The 15,778-nt window shown below is 51.2% G+C and overlaps 1 protein-coding gene across 6 annotated transcripts in view; it reads left to right on the top strand.

Moving 5' to 3' along the window:
• Window positions 1-15,778, top strand: part of LOC105185860 (protein trachealess) — a 93,399-nt gene that overhangs the window by 72,366 nt on the left and 5,255 nt on the right. For 3 of the 6 annotated variants that reach the window (XM_025303184.1, XM_025303185.1, XM_025303187.1), the window contains 7 exons: window positions 5,948-6,186; window positions 11,039-11,115; window positions 11,440-11,529; window positions 13,132-13,366; window positions 13,496-13,617; window positions 14,130-14,323; window positions 15,491-15,597. In XM_025303184.1, coding sequence (XP_025158969.1) covers window positions 5,948-6,186; window positions 11,039-11,115; window positions 11,440-11,529; window positions 13,132-13,366; window positions 13,496-13,617; window positions 14,130-14,323; window positions 15,491-15,597 — 1,064 coding nt within the window. The remainder of the gene's footprint in view (window positions 1-5,947; window positions 6,187-11,038; window positions 11,116-11,439; window positions 11,530-13,131; window positions 13,367-13,495; window positions 13,618-14,129; window positions 14,324-15,490; window positions 15,598-15,778) is intronic. The other 3 variants (XM_025303186.1, XM_011145687.3, XM_025303189.1) reach the window with 1 other exon arrangement.

Here is a 15,778-nt window from a genome sequence, read left to right on the forward strand (position 1 = left end):
GTCTCCGAGCCTCGGCCAATCGGATCCCCCCTCGTAGTCACATCTTAATCTGCGGATACTCAAGCGACTTGTTTTCTTGTTGCATCCTTTCGCGCACACTCCCCTCGACCCTCTTATCTTTCTTTCTCTATTTTTCCACGTTCCGCGTCGCGAAGCGGCGTATATCGACGCGTCGCGGCCCGGATTCTCCGCGAGAAGCGCCAATTATCGTTCATGCGCGCGACTGATCCCTCATTCTTCAGCTCTCGTCTCGACACAGTCTCGTTCGATGATATTCGCCGAGCGGAGCGGAGTAAGTAACAGCAACCAGGCTACATTCCCTCTCCGCGATACCGTCGACCGCGATGCCAACGACGAAGAATAATCGTCGTCCGGGTGAACCCGGGCCGAGCATCAAAAAGACGCAAGACGGCGAAGACAAAAAAACACGGCGAAGTGTGCTCCGCGTTATAAACTGGATTTGATATCGGAGCGGGTGGGAGGGGGCGGGGAGGACGAGGAGAGTTTGGGGTCGCGTCCAAAATGTAAAGGAAAGAAGAAACAGCTCTTACAAGTGCATTTACCGAAAGTTCTCAGGCTCGACCTCCGCTCCTCGGCATCGGGAAGCTCATCACGTAGACTTTAAGCCCTCCCTTATCTGCGCGTCATCAGGAGCCAACTTCCCTCCGTCTCTCTATCTACCCGCTCTCTCTCTCTCTCTCTCTCTCTCTCTCCCCCCCCCTCTTCCTCTTCTCCCTCTCTTCTCTCTTTCGTCTTCTCGCGCGCGCACACACACACACACACACACACACACACACACACACACACACACACACACACACACATCGAGAGTCCCGAGCCTCCGCTCTTTTCATTTTTCCCCCTTTTTCTTCCTTTTCTCTTTCCGTCTTATTGTACGTGTGTGTTGCGCGTGCATACGCGCGCGCGAGGGTCGTGATTTACGTCCGCGGATGCAGCGGGATGCTTTAGTGCTCCCGACGTTATTTTCTTCCTTTGTTTCCCTGCTGCGCCCGGTTTCATTCAGATCTCGCCGTGTTCCGTGGAAAAACATTTCCTCGCTCGCGCCCGTTGTCTGCCGAGTCGTCGGAGAATACGAGATACGCGCGCGCGGTAGCGGTATCGCGATAAATTTTTATTTGCTATACCGTATGTACCGTAGCCCCTTTGATAAAAACTGCTACCGAGCCGGACTCGAGGATTGCGGCCACGATTGCGGCAAAAAGGATCGTTCGGACGCGAACGCGGGCGCGCGGAGCTTCCGCTTGCGCTCCGGCGCAAGCAGATCTCAAGCTCTCACGCCCGATACGCGCAATTGCGTAACGCGCCGAGAGGTATTTACACATGCGCGCGCGCGCGCGCGAGCGCGACATTATCTCCTTCGCGTTCGCTTATAAAAGCCGCCATGATTCAAGCGTTGCATCATGAATGAAATCGCGGCCCGTGCTTTGGTCCACCCGCGCGGCGCAGCGAGGGATGTACGGTGAATTATTCATGGCATCGAATAAAAGCATAAGTGGCGAAAGACAAACGGCCGCGCGATACCTCCTTTTTCTCCGGCGACTTCCACCTCGAGGAAGGATCGCCGCGGCGCGGCGCGGCGCGGCGCGGATCCTGCGGGGCCGAAAGTGCGCCGATTTTGCGCGGCGCGTTTCCGCCCGAAAATCCCATCTAGATCGCTCGACTCGGCGGCGACTCGCACGGTTTACGAGTGACCGGGCCGGCCCAGCCGGGCCTCGCGAATCTAAACGCGTCGCGGCCGTAAAACTTATCCTCGCACCTCGTTATCGAGCGGTCAGGGCGGAAATGACATTTTTTTTTCGGCGGAACGCTACAAAAGCCCCGGGCGCGTTCGATAGCCGTGCGGGGCCGCGAAAGAAAATTATGTCGAAACTGGAGCCGTAACATTAGGAGCATTGTATTGTTGCGCGAGGATACGACTCTCCCGGGAGTAGGTTGGGAAGGTCCGTTCGTCCTTTTCCAGCTCACGTTCCTCTTCGCGGCGACGAGCGCGCGCACGCACACTGGAGCCCGCCGATACACGGACGCGGAAACACAGATGGAACGGGACATACCCTCAGGTGGTGCTTCGGACCGGCAAATGAATCGTTTAATTGAATTAGTCGATGAGCCCGCGCTGCGACGCGCATTATAATTTCTACGGTTGCCGATATCGTTTTCATTTCCCGGCCGCGCTTGTCGCCACGAGAGATCTCGTGGCGAGAAGCCGCGCGCGGACGATCGTCGTCGGGCCTCGGGCTCGGCTCTCTTCCTTCTCTTCGCACAGGACGCGCAGCTTTTTTATTGTTTGTCGTTTATCGTAATTATGCGCACGAACGGCCGAAGATCGCCGTCGAATCGACGGAACCTCGCGCCGGTCAATCGCGCCGTAATTGAAGCAAGGTGAGAGCACCGATGCCGGGACACGTAGCTCTGAAAGGTACTTTAGGTGCTTTTAAGTACTTGGGGATACTCGAGTTAACAAAACAACACATTAGTTTCAATAATATCGCCACTGAGTCAGGTAGATTCGCTGTTCTGTTGGCCGAACAGCATCCTCTTCGCGAGAATAGTGAGGTTATGGGCTACGATACAATCCCGAAAAGAGGCATAATGATAATCCGTTAATAATGAAATCGCGACTTTATATTCCTTCCCCCGAAGGAAGTCGCGATCACTCATCGCGAGGGATCAAGATCATCTTTAGCTACTCAAGTCGTTCTATCCGTACCTGGCGAGATACTGCAGGAGTGACGTCACCTTACGGTGTCGCTATTGACACAGATTAGAGCGCTATCGATTCGAGAGATAAAAATGTCGGGCGCGGTGGTGCGCGCACACGAACGTCGGCGTCGGGGACTCGCCCGCACCGCGAATTCCGTCGACATGAGGAAATGATGTTATCTGCGCGGTAATCTGGCCGATTATTACGCGCAGCTGGCAGTTTTCGTGCCACCGGCACGGGCGAGTGGCGAGTCGCCGACACCGATCCGCGTCGCGAAGAACGAAAAAGAGAGAAAGAGGAAGACAGAGCGAACGGACGCGGAGGGTTGCGAAGATCCGAAGGGCGAGCTCGTCATAGCTCGCTGCTGAATTATTGATGGGCAGCACTTAGAAAGGCGAGGACGTCAGGACGCAGCGGCGGCGGCGGCGGCGGCAGCGCGCACAGTAGCCTCTCCGAGGATCGGCTAAGAAGGATACGCCGGCGATGGTTGCGATGAGGGACCACTATCGCCGGTCCCATGGGACTCTCGGGAGCTCGCGAGCCCTCGCTACGCCCCACCGCCGCCGCCCAATTCCAACCAATTTGACCGAAAGTTGGACGTAATTTTATTTTCACACGTCTGCAGACGTTCCGCCGCGGCCGAGCGTACACGACGGAAAAGCGTAGCTGCGAGCGAGGGCAGCTGCTGCTTCTCTCTCTCTCTCTCTCTCTCTCTGTCTCTCTCTCTCTCTCTTTCGCTCTCGTTGTCGTTCTCTTCTTTCTCCCGCGTGCTTAGGTTTAACTCTCCTCCGGGTTAAGTCCCGTTCCTCTTGGGGGTTGGATTCGGCACGGTCAAAGGAAAAAGAGAAACAGGAGAGCCCGGCCGTCCCCCCCCCTCCCCCCGTTTCCCCGCGCTCTTTATCTTTGCGCAATCAACGGCGGAAACGTCGGCTCTTGGTCGCTCCTCGCCTTCGCCCTGTGTTTCCGTGAAACGGGAAGCGACGTTCTCGGTCATCTAGAAACACACAGAAACGCATCGAAGCGACCGAATCGCGACGCTACTCCCCCTCCCCCCCCCATCGCCTTTTAATAAACCGCAGCTGCAAGGGCTCAACGCCGAAAGGGAAGCGCTCCTCTCCCGACATCGGCGAGATATCGGCGGGAAAGTTCGCCGCACGGTCCGATGTAAAGTGTTAGACTCCATCGTTGGGCGCGAACGCCACGGAAGAGAAGAATCTGTCATTATCCCTTTGGGACGCCGCCGCCAGTAAACGAAACTTGAGCGAAGGGCGGGGGAGAGTCGACACACAGAGTGTCGCGGAATGTCTGTAAAATGGCGAAACAAGATTCTGACACGGGGTAGTCAGCTACGGCTTTACATCGCGGGGACGCTCCGTGGATCCCCTCCCCCCGCCCCTTCCTTTCGTTTTTACGACTTCCGATCCCTGCTCAGGCGGCAGCGACAACGGTCATAATGGGTTACACCGTCGTGTTGGCACATCTCCGCGCTCGCGCGAGGGGGAGACAAACCCCTGGCGGGGGGAGGCGGCGGGTAGGGAAAGTACCGTGGCGTTTTACAGTCGTTAAGCGCAATAGCGAGCGAATAAAAATCCCATCGCGCCCCCGAATCGCTTCGGCTTCACAACCGCGCGCGGCTTTGCCCCCTTCGGACGTTGGCCCGCGCGTTAGAAATTGCGGAAGTTGGTTAATGGGCCAACTCTTAGCAGCGTGATGCGTTCCTGGGGACAGATTGCGCGCTTTTTCCGATTGCGTGCTCTCCGGCGAAAAGAGTTAATAGCGTCTTGGCGTCTTTGAGACGAGGAACAGACGGCGCACTTCTCCCCCTCGAGATGCGCGCCGCAGCCGTTGCTCGCGGATTCGCTTGGACGATCGTGGACGGAAAGAGCTTGTCCGTAATTTTTCTCCTTCACGCGTCCGGAACGCATCCGTTTCTCTGCGCAGTGCGAGAGAGTTCTCCCATCGGAGGACAAATTCTTCCGGATCCGGACCGGACCGGACGGCTACATTCCGAAAGGCGCCGCGGAAAGCTGCGGACAAGCTTTCCGTGCTGCGCTACCGCGAGAAAGAGAAGTTTCTCTCTCCCCGAGAGAGCCCGGAATCATCACCCCGATGATGAGACTCCCGCATCTCGCACACGTGGCGAGAAACCTCGCGAGGACTCTCGCGAAGGTGAGATCGGCTGCGACGTCCACCCGCGCGCGCGCGCGGGCGAGCGAGCGAACGAGCGAGCATTCGTTAAGCGGAAGGTTAATGACCAAGAGAGGCACAGCGCGAGAAGTGGATTTCGCGGACGCAGCAGCGCGAAACCACCGCGAACCATTGGCCGGCGTTTACAGTTTAAATGTAAAACCGGTAACCGGGGGGCCGAGCATTGGGCGTGGTTACGTTACGTCGATGTTCACTCGCGGATACGTTCGTCGGCTTGTCAGTAAACATGGGCTTCATAGCGCTTGAATAATGTATGCCGCTTAAGCGGTAGCCGCGCTACGACACATCGCCACGCCTCTCCTCCTTTATATCTATTTGCGCGACCGCATAATTCGCGCCCCGCCGCGTACCCCGCACGCGCCGCTCTACGCTGTACGCTGTGCGCGTTTCTGCAAAATAACGCCCACCACCTCCGTGTTGTCTCCGTGGCCGCCGTGTCGCTCGCCATTAACAGAGAGAGAGAGAGAGAGAGAGAGAGAGAGAGAGAGAGAGAGAGAGAGTGGGGCGGGGGGTGGGGGGAGAGGAGGGTACGAAAGTCGCGACAAACACGCGAGGATCCGCAAAAGGAGCGCGACGCGAAAGTATGGAACGAACCTGCGGAGCGATCGCCGTCTTTCTCTGTCTGACCGAGTTGTCGTCGAATAAGCATCACGATCGAACGCGAGAATATTTATCGGACTGTTAAAGCTTTAACCGACAGCCTCGTAGCCGCGCTCGGCTCGGCTCGAACGCCGAGCGGCGCAATTTCACGCTGGCGACTCTATAGCTGGCGGAAGTAATTGCCCGATTCAACGTCCCGGAGGAGACCTGAGGTTAAAGGGTTAAGCGGCCGGGATTGTTTGAGATTCCTCTGGAGCGCGGAGGACTGCGCGAAACACACAGGCGCGAGAAACAGTCGCGGTCGCCGTATTATCGAGATATCGTTTTTTTTTTATCCACCGCAAAGTCCGTAACATAGAATTGTATGTGGTATGTTGCCGTTGCGTCGCCGTAACCTCTGGCGTGTTTGAATTACAGCATCTTGGAGTTGCGCAAGGAGAAGAGCAGGGACGCGGCGAGGTCGCGACGGGGTAAAGAGAACTTCGAGTTCTACGAGCTTGCGAAAATGCTCCCACTACCGGCGGCCATTACCTCCCAACTGGACAAAGCATCCATAATAAGACTAACGATTTCGTATCTCAAACTCCGCGACTTCTCCAGCCACGGCGACCCGCCGTGGTCTCGCGACGGTCCACCGCCCATCAAGTCTGTCAAAGGTAAGGCAATGCGTCGCGCGCTTCTGCGTGTTTCGCGTGTCGGGATCGCGATCGAAGCTTTCGGCGTTAGCGAGCGTTTCACACTCGTCGAGGCTTTTTCATTTTCTCAGAGTAAATCTCTCAGAGTAAAATCTCGCGCTGGAACGGACGTAAAATTCGCACAAAGTGATCGTTGACACTGCCATCTTGGGATCGCTCGAGTGAGGCTTCAACTCGAACTTAAAGTGGATTCTTTATCCTTTATTCTTCTTTAATCGACGGGTTAATGATTCTTTTGGTAAATCGTAAAAGAAATTAGTGCAGAATTACAAATACGAAGAAATGACTATTGAAATGATTGAGGAATAATATCGAATCGCGCACTTTTTAGGACAGACTTCAACTTACTGATAGAAAAATCCACACGAATATTTGGAATCGCTCAAGTGTGGCTACAACTCGAACTTAATAAAGCGGATTCTTTATTCTTTATTCTTCTTTAATCGACGGGTTAATGATTCTTTTGGTATCGTAAAAAAAGTTAACACAGGATTACAAGTACGGAAAAATAACTGTTAAAATGATCGAGGAGTAATATCGAATTAAGCAGTTTTTAGGACAGACTTAAACTTACTGATAGAAAAATCCACACGAACGATTATTTCCATTAGAATAAATTTCTTCCTCTGGTGAAGTATACACTCTTCCCTCCCCTCTCCCCCCCCCCGCAAAATTCTTCAATTTCGAATAAAAATGCTCAGTTCGATGATTTAGACTTCAATCAATGCTAAATCGAGGGAAAAATCGCTCGAATTCAAATGATTCGGTCTACTCTTTGAGTGAAACTTTACTCGGAAGAGAGTTTAGAGAATATATCGAAATCGAAGTCGAAGCTGTGGATTGCAACACACATCGAATAACTTGTGCTTAAAGTTCCGTCATTCCGTTTTCGTTTCTGTCGTTTCATATGCGTGATACGTACCGCACTATCGATATCGAATATTTGTCGTTGGAACTTCATTGTAACTTTTATTTCTCGCCGTAATTTATTCCGATAGAAACTCCAGACGACGATACAGCTCGGACAGCCGGGTTTTGATAAAGATATATCTGCCGATGATGTCTCTTGATGGATCAGCGTTTAACCTCGGATGGGGGAGTCATCCAGACTGTTAATAGGGATCAGGACCCGTATTCCGTAGACCTAACTTTCTCTCTGGGGATAAGAATAAGAGAGGAAGTCAGCCGCGTTATAATTCCTTTACGCTCGACGTCACCTGCAGTAGAGTAGACTGGCGTTGCGGCGGACACGCGTAAAATGTATCGTCCCAATGTGCTTCGCATCGTACGTGTCTCATCTCTTTTTCTTTCAGTATATCAGACGTGCTGCGTGTCGGGCAGTCGCGTGAAAATATCTCGTTAGACACGGCAAAAATATTATGTCAGACATTACTTATCTCTCGTCGGTCGATTCTCGTTTACGAAAATATGTCGCGTGAATACGCAAACCCGAGTACGACTGACGGACTTTGTATCGAGAGCTCGATACATTTCGCTGTTCGATGTGTGTGTATTTCGGTTAAAATTGATTGATTGTGAAAAAAATAGAAGAGTAGAGGTAGAAATTGAGGGAGGAGACCGTCGCGACCGTGTGCGGCCTGGTCGTAATCGCGTTAAAGCTAGCAAGTCGGCTTGTCTCCGATTATGGATGATGTCTTTCCGATAGACACGTGTCACCTAATATTAGGCAGAATCGACGTCGCGTCGCGACATCGTGCCTCGTGATTCGATTTGCGCCTCGGGTAGATGGAATTTTGTTCGTGAAACGTCTACTTTCAGCGCGATATCGCGCGGTCTCCGACGACTACTCGATCCGATGAGGTGGTTGGGGTGTGCGTGATAACGCGAAATAAAAACAATATAACAGGATTCTATGGAGTGGACTATGCAGTGGCCTCCTTGAGGAAACAAGCAAGCTCTTCAGCGATAGATCGAGCTTTCAGATACCCTTTATAATTCCAGCGACCGGCGAGAGATTTCTAGATACATAGTAATAGAGAATTGTCGGCGATCATCGAACGATACGATCGCCATCGGCCTCTTTCATTTTCGTGCTTCATTTGGCGAAAAGCCCGTTGCTTTATTCTCCGGCGTACTTCCGCTTCATCGCTCTCTCACCATCTCGTCTTCGTTGCACGAAATATATTCTCTCCAAATGAGTTGGTTCAAATGTTCCCGTTTGAATCAGCGAGAGGAGCGTTTCGCTGATCTTCGATGGAAAAGCTCTGTCCACTGATTTTGGAAGATCGATAGTGAGGGTAAAATCTCAAATATATGAAATTCGCAGTGCACAAATTCCTAAGTCCAATCTTTCGCGTTTGCGACGGCGGGATTAACGGCTCGTGTGCGTTCCTCGCATGTTGTGACGCTGTCTGTGTTCGAAAATAGTGGCAATAGGTTGTTGTTGTTGTTGTTGTTGTTGTTAACTGATGCTTTCGGCGAGATTTTACTGCACTGCCGTACTGATAACTGAATCATCGATGTAGCATTTCGGTGAGAAGAATAGGTCGATTGATACTTTGAAGAGTTTCCTGCATTATCAATTTGGTTTTCAATGATAAATGAAAATACAACAAGTGTCTCGCACAGTCGGCAGAAAAATATTAAAAAAATTGATATTCAAAATGGTTCTGTTCGGAAACAACGCGCAGCCCCTAAAAAATACGTTCCGTCTCCGATTTCCTTTTCTCGCGCAAGAGAGAGATCGTTTCGCGTAGCGCCGCGATTTCACATCATATCGCGAAACGCACGAACATGCTGCGAACGGCGAACGATTGCTCGCCGGGAGCAACCGGCCCCGCTCGCGTCCGCATCTCGGCAGAAAAAATCCTTCCTCCCTGAAGAGGAAGAGCGCCGTGGTCGAACGTCGGGAAACTTCACTTTCTCGTAGTCGCCGCATATTTTCGGAGTGCGAGGGGCTGCTTGAGTTAATATTTACAGTACGGGAGGGTCGCGAAAAGAGAGACAGAGAGAGGTTCCGCACGTACGCGGCTACGTATAAAGGCTTAGGTACACCTCTACCACTATCCACATGGAAATCTAATCACGACAACCCCTACACGCGCGCGCGCGCGCACCTCGCGTTACCAACCGCCAATGTAACTAAACTAACGAAATTGAGTTAGGTGCCGCGCATCGCTGCCACAACTCCTCGTCAAACTAAATCCAGTGCGCCCCTCTGCCATTCGCGCCGCATGTCAGGGCCACTGCCGGGACGACGAGGCCTCTCGACTTAACCGCGTAAAATCATTCGAGATTTCGAGGCTGCGTCGGCTGCTCCTCTCCCTGGCCGACTCGTCAGCTCGATCCGACGGGGGATGGTCCGGTGCGATGGATCGATATCGCTCGATATCGCACTCATAATGCTGTAATTACCTGCCGCTTGCACCTCGAACGGAAGCACCTCGGAAGCGCGCCACTGTTTTTTCTAGCTGGCCGGAGCAAACACCGCCGAAAGTTATATTTGTCAAAATATTGTGATAAATGGCAAAAGAGTATGCGGGCAAGATGGACCTTCAAACCCGGGGGGGTTGCCGACCGCGTCTGAGCGAGCGAGAATGCTCCGAGTACTCTCGACGATTCGTTACAGAACGTAATTCTTCTTGGGCCGAGATCCATCCCGCGTAGCAATTTCTCAGGGTTTTGCCCTGATACCCTGAGTGAAGTTCCCGACTAGAATTCCCAAAGTTGCCTTAAAATTGTGGTTCTTCGCTTGCGATAGCAATCGACAATCTCATCCTTGTGCGTCCTGGAATCGAAGCGGTTGGGAACTCGCGCTTTTCTTCCGTCAGTAACATCAGTATACTTCTGTGGTATCGTCAATAGGATGAGAAATCAAATAAACAAAATACAAAGATGAAGTGAAAAAGTCGAGAAAAATATTGGGGAAACTTTGGAATCTTCCATTTGAAACGCGTTTGAAACATCACTCTTACAACCTGAATCTCCTTCGGGGACTTTGGGGAATCAGCAGCTTCCAATTATACTCCGAGAGATCTTCTATGCGCGATGCTTCACTCGTCTCGGCCGTTTTGACGGCAACGATATACGCGCTTCGCGTTAAACGCGTTTCTTCAGGATTCGGCCGAGACGAGACGAGAGCGCGTACACGTTTGACGGGACGGACTCGGCGATATCGAGAGAACAAAGGCGTTCGTCAAGAGGAAATCCAGTTAGATTAGCCCGCGGTCCTCCTCTTATACGGCAGGAATATCGGCATTACCCTGTTGACCGAAAACCCGAACGTGTTGGGGTCAGCGCCGGCGAGTCGAGCGAGCTACTCCGCCTCATCCCGATGGACTTACGAGATTAAGCGGTTCGCGCGCGAGTTTGATCGAGTCTTCTAAGTCTTTCATTACGGGCTACTGGGGAGCGTGGGATTATTATTACGGTAAGAAGTAGCTCGTCTTGTTTGTTAAACGAGGGGAGAAAGAAGGCGCGCAAAAGGGGTCGCCGAGGCGATGATGGCTCGACTCGACGCGGCGCGCGCCGCGTGACTCACATATCGCTGATCAATCGAAGAAGCGGAAGAAGAAGGTAGCTTTCCCGATAAATACGGCCCGATTCGTCGTGACTTGTCAGCGTCGCGTCGCGCCGAGCGACGTTCGCGCAAATTGAGAGAGGTCCGATTGTCCAGTCGAAAAACGGCGCAGCTGATATATAACGTATCGTAACGGGGCGCTAATTGAGACGTCTCGGTGGCGAATTACCGCTGCTGCGGAATGTCCGGAGAAGTCATGAGATTCCGATAGCCGGAAATGACACGAAGCGCCGCGCGTTAAAGCTGCACGATTAAAGTTGTCTCCATTCGCAGGTGCTAACCGGGTGAGATCATCGAGCAGCGCAGCGATAGATCATTTTGAAATTCATCAAGGCACCCACATATTGCAGGTAAGCTTATCCCATTTTCGCCTCGGCAAACAGTTCTCCCGTAGAATTCGACAAGACTGAGCGCAATAACAATATTGATAACGCAGATTAAAGCTCTCGGTTTAACGATGACTCTCAACGACGAGCATTCTCTGAATTCTTGGTATCGCGCGACTCGTTTTCTCCTCGTAACGATCGAAAGTCGCGCTCGAGTCCACCAAATTTTGCCGATACACTCGTCGATACGCTCATGAGACCGCGCGAGCGTACGCGAAGAACATTTCCGTACCATTCGGCGATGTGCGAGCCGGACTCCCTCAAGCGTCTCGTATTTTCTGTCGCCAGTCCCTGGATGGCTTCGCGATGGCTGTGGCGGCTGATGGCAGATTCCTGTACATATCCGAGACCGTTTCCATATATCTCGGCCTCTCACAGGTAAGCGTGACTCGCTGCAGCGGGGGCGTCGATGAAGCTGGCGCGCGGGCTATAGGGGTGCGTAGGGGAAAAGTGACAACGATAACGAGAAAGCGAAAGCGAATAAAAAGCAACGCGAGTGCGCCAACGCGAATGCAACGTGCACCGCGACCGGAAGACCGGAGATAGTAGAAAGGTATAAAAGGGGTATGGTGCTGTGGGAGGGCGGCGGAGGGGGAAGAGCAAAGTTGACGGAAGAGAAGGAGGTTGAAGCGTGTTAAAGTAGTGGTGGTAGTGGTGAGAGATGGTGGTAACAGCAGTAGTAATAGTAGTAGTAATGGTGGTGGTGGTGGTGATGGTGGTGGTGGTGGTGGTGGTGGTGGTGGTGGTGGTGGTGGTGGTGGTGGCGGCGGCGGTGGTAGTAGTGATGACGGTGGTGCCGGTGCCGATGCCGATGTCGGTGGTGGTGGTGATGGTGGTGGCGGCGGCGGCGGCGACGATGGTGGCGGAGGTAGCGAAAGAGGAGGAGAAGGAAAAGTTGATAGCGTTGTAGAAGAATAAGGAGGAGAGGTCAAGGGAGGAAAAGAGGAGAAGGTTGTGCGAGTTGGCGGCCATACTGGCTGGCACGACGGCGAGCATGACATAGAAGGGGGAAGGATGGGTGGATGGCGGCGGGCGGAGGTGGTCGCATGCGGCTCACGTAGCCTCTGCACGGCGGCGTGTTCGCCATTCCTAATGCCGCTCGCGAAGGTGGACGGGGAAAGAGCGAGTAGAAGCGACGCGGGGCAAAGCGCGGAGGAGGTGTACGGGAGGTGACCGGTGTACTAGCGCTCTCTCTCTCTCTCTCTCTCTCTCTCTCTCTCTCTCTCTCTCTCTCTCTCTCTCTCTCTCTCTCTCTCTCTCTCTCTCTCTCTCTCTCTCTCTCCTCTCTCTCCTCTCTCTCTCTCTCTCTCTCGGTTCTGCGAAGCTCGTGGGGCAATCAATAGGGTGTTTCGGGGATTCGGAAAACCGACGGAAAGCCGGCGTTGGAACAAACATGGCTGCCGCGGTCTCTCTCCCTCTCTTCCTCTCTTTATATCTTTCTCTCTCCTTCTCTCCCCCCCCCTCTCTCTCTCTCTCTTTCTCGCGAAGAGAGGCCGCGGCTGCGGCAACCGCTTCCCTCGTTAGCTCGAGGTGTGCCCCCTGCGTACCCCTGTCTCGCGGCGCATTGCCGAAATCATCAGCTTCATACACGGCGGCGTGTAAGAAATGTCTGGCGGCCAAGCGGGATATATAGTTTCGTTGCCACGCTGAGAGAAAGGAATGGTTGACGCTGTCAGATTCATAGTCATTTTCGACGATTTTGGCCGGCTGCATCTTCTTGCTCAAATAACAGCAGAAGTAATGCCACAAAAGCACAGAAATACAGTCTCCCGACTGTAATGGTCTTTTGGCTATGCGATTGTGATTACGAGTAATTACGAAACACCTTTCTTTCTCGGTGCAGCGACAACGACTCGCGCGCTCTTCTCAACGAGACGTGTCGACGTGTGTTACATTGATGATTAGGGCGCGGGGTAGGGCAGAAAAGCGAAGACGAGGAGCTGTGACGAGGAAGAGAAGAAGACCGTGCCTTAATTTCAGGTAGAAATGACGGGGTCGAGCGTTTTCGACTACATCCATCAGCAAGATCACGCGGAGGTCGCGGAACAGCTTGGCCTTGGACTCGCCTCGTCGACGAGTACGTCGGGACCGCACTCGTCGAATTCTGGCCTGGCCTCGCCGAGCAGCGCCGCGTCGGAAGAGCACGGTTCAACCTCCACCGCGAATCCCGACGGTAACAACTCCCCCGCTCAACTCGTCGTACGAATGAGAGAATGTGCGCGTACTATCGCTAAGACTAATAATATAAGAATGCAAATATAATCGGCGTATGTGTCATGAACGAAGAGAAAGAGAGAAAGAGAGAAGGAGACTCAATTCCCTCTTGTACGTGTGTTATCCTCAGTGTCCTCGATAATGTCGCTATCAGCGAGTGGACCTTACAAGGGGTACGACCGGGCGTTTTGCGTTAGGATGAAATCCACCCTGACGAAGAGAGGTTGTCACTTCAAGTCGTCCGGTTATCGGGTAAGCGAATTCGCGCTATTCATTCGACGATGCGACCATTAGAGTAGCTCTCACCCCGTAATTATCCCGTAATTATCCGCTTTTCGATCATCTTCTCGTAAGTCGGGATCCATCAATTGACGGATGGATTGGTGATCCAACGATCAAATGATTTTACAAGTGAAATCGCTTCTAAGATCGCATCTGGATCTAAGGTCGCATAAGATTCCGAGTCGAAATTTCAGCCCTATTTCCGACCTGGACTGCCTAACATTTAACAGACTCCGAAGAAGCATTGAAGCTTTAATTTATATGGAAACTCAAGCTCCTTTATTCGGCGCCTCTAAACGAGAAGAGACGTTTCCAATTTGCCGCTTTTAGATTTTAAGAGGCGAGGTTGCGGATTAAATATAGTTTGATAGAGGCTTCAGAGTGTGTGCCAACTGGCGTTGGATGAAATATTGAGGTCGAAAGTAGAATGAAAATTTCGGCTCGAGATAGGACACACCTTTTACGTACGCGTGCACACGCAGGTCGTGCTGCTGCTGTGTCGTTTGAGGCCGCAGCTCATATTTAGCCACACGAGGAAGACCGCACCACCTCTGATGGGCATGATCGGTCTGGCCATCGCGCTTCCGCCGCCGAGCGTGCACGAGATCCGTCTCGAGACCGACATGTTCGTCACACGAATTAATTTCGACTTTCGGATAGCACATTGCGAACCAAAGTAAGTACAACACACCTGAATTTAACCCTCTCAGTCGAAGCGACGAGTTTTGTCCGCAAGCAGTCTTTTTTCCGCGTAAAATATTTCAATGTTCACGCAAAAAAAGTGTAATTTCAGAACAAGCGGAATCATCTAAATTTTAGAGGGCTTTATTCTTATATACGGTCTCAAGAGGATTCCTCCAAGATTAAGAGGAAAATATTACAAACACATTATTCTTAAAGTTAGATCGTTTATATGTTATACCTATGCATAATACAAATCTTTAATATAAATTTCCTTTTATATACACAGATTATTTAATCTTTCTTTAAGAGGATTATTATTTATTCTTACTGTACTTCATTCTTACTGGTTATACTGGTTAATTTGAAAAAATTATCATAATGTATAGCGAAAAATAATACATATATATAAAGATGCACTTTTGGCTTCACACTACAATAAGTAGGCACGAATGAAATAAGATCATCATAACGAATAAATTTTCAATCAGTTTTGTTTCTGGACTTTATAGCTACAAAGATATTTATCACAATCAATCAGTTAAAAGAAAGAATATATTATTCGACTTCTTGCAATAGATTATAAACTGTAGTTGACCAAATATTGGTAAATTATCTTCGTTATATGTTACAGCAATATACATAGCTTTTTTAAAAAGCGTTCCAAATATTCTGACTCATATGATTATTTTTCCGTTCATGTCTGGAAGTAGAGCATGACTGAACAAAAGAAGCTGACATTCAAATCAACATATTCCTCTTCATATAAGAGGAAAATTAATTGATATAAGAGAAAATCCTCTTGAAATAAGAGGAAAACAGTTAGAGTAATGTCTAATAAATTTTAGACGAGTGTTTCACTTTAATCGCTTTATCGAAAGAGGAATCCTTTTTCTGTAAAAGGCTTCGCTTAGAATACGAGACTGTGGGAAAAATTACTTTACAAATAGAATACCTTTTTTTGGATGTTTATACAAATTAAAGGCCCTTCTTTCTGCAACAAGTGTAATAAATTTGCACAGTCCGGGCAGACACGTCCGCTTGAAAATAAATCGGGCGAAGGCGAGGGATGAAACCCATCGACGAATCGCGCGGATTTTCCTTTCCGCGTTGCAAAAGACGAGCTGTTTCGTAATAGAAGCGTGCAAATTCGTGTGTTCAGGGTTTCCGAATTGTTGGACTACACGGCCGACGAGTTAACGGGGAAGAACCTCTACACGCTCTGCCACGGTGAAGACGCGAACCGCCTGCGGAAGTCCCACATAGATCGTGAGTATGACTGTTATGAATTGTAATCGCGCGATGTGTGTCGCCGTCGATCGATTAGATATACGAAGTCGTCGAGCACTACCGTTTGCACGATCGCGCGAAATCACACGGAAGGGCTTTCGCTCGTCGAGCTGCCTGAGATTTGCGTTTTCCCTCACGTTTTCTGTGTGATGTTCGAGAG

Source organism: Harpegnathos saltator, unplaced genomic scaffold, assembly GCF_003227715.2.
Source record: "Harpegnathos saltator strain DR-91 unplaced genomic scaffold, Hsal_v8.6 scaffold536, whole genome shotgun sequence".
Classification (NCBI taxonomy): domain Eukaryota; kingdom Metazoa; phylum Arthropoda; class Insecta; order Hymenoptera; family Formicidae; genus Harpegnathos; species Harpegnathos saltator.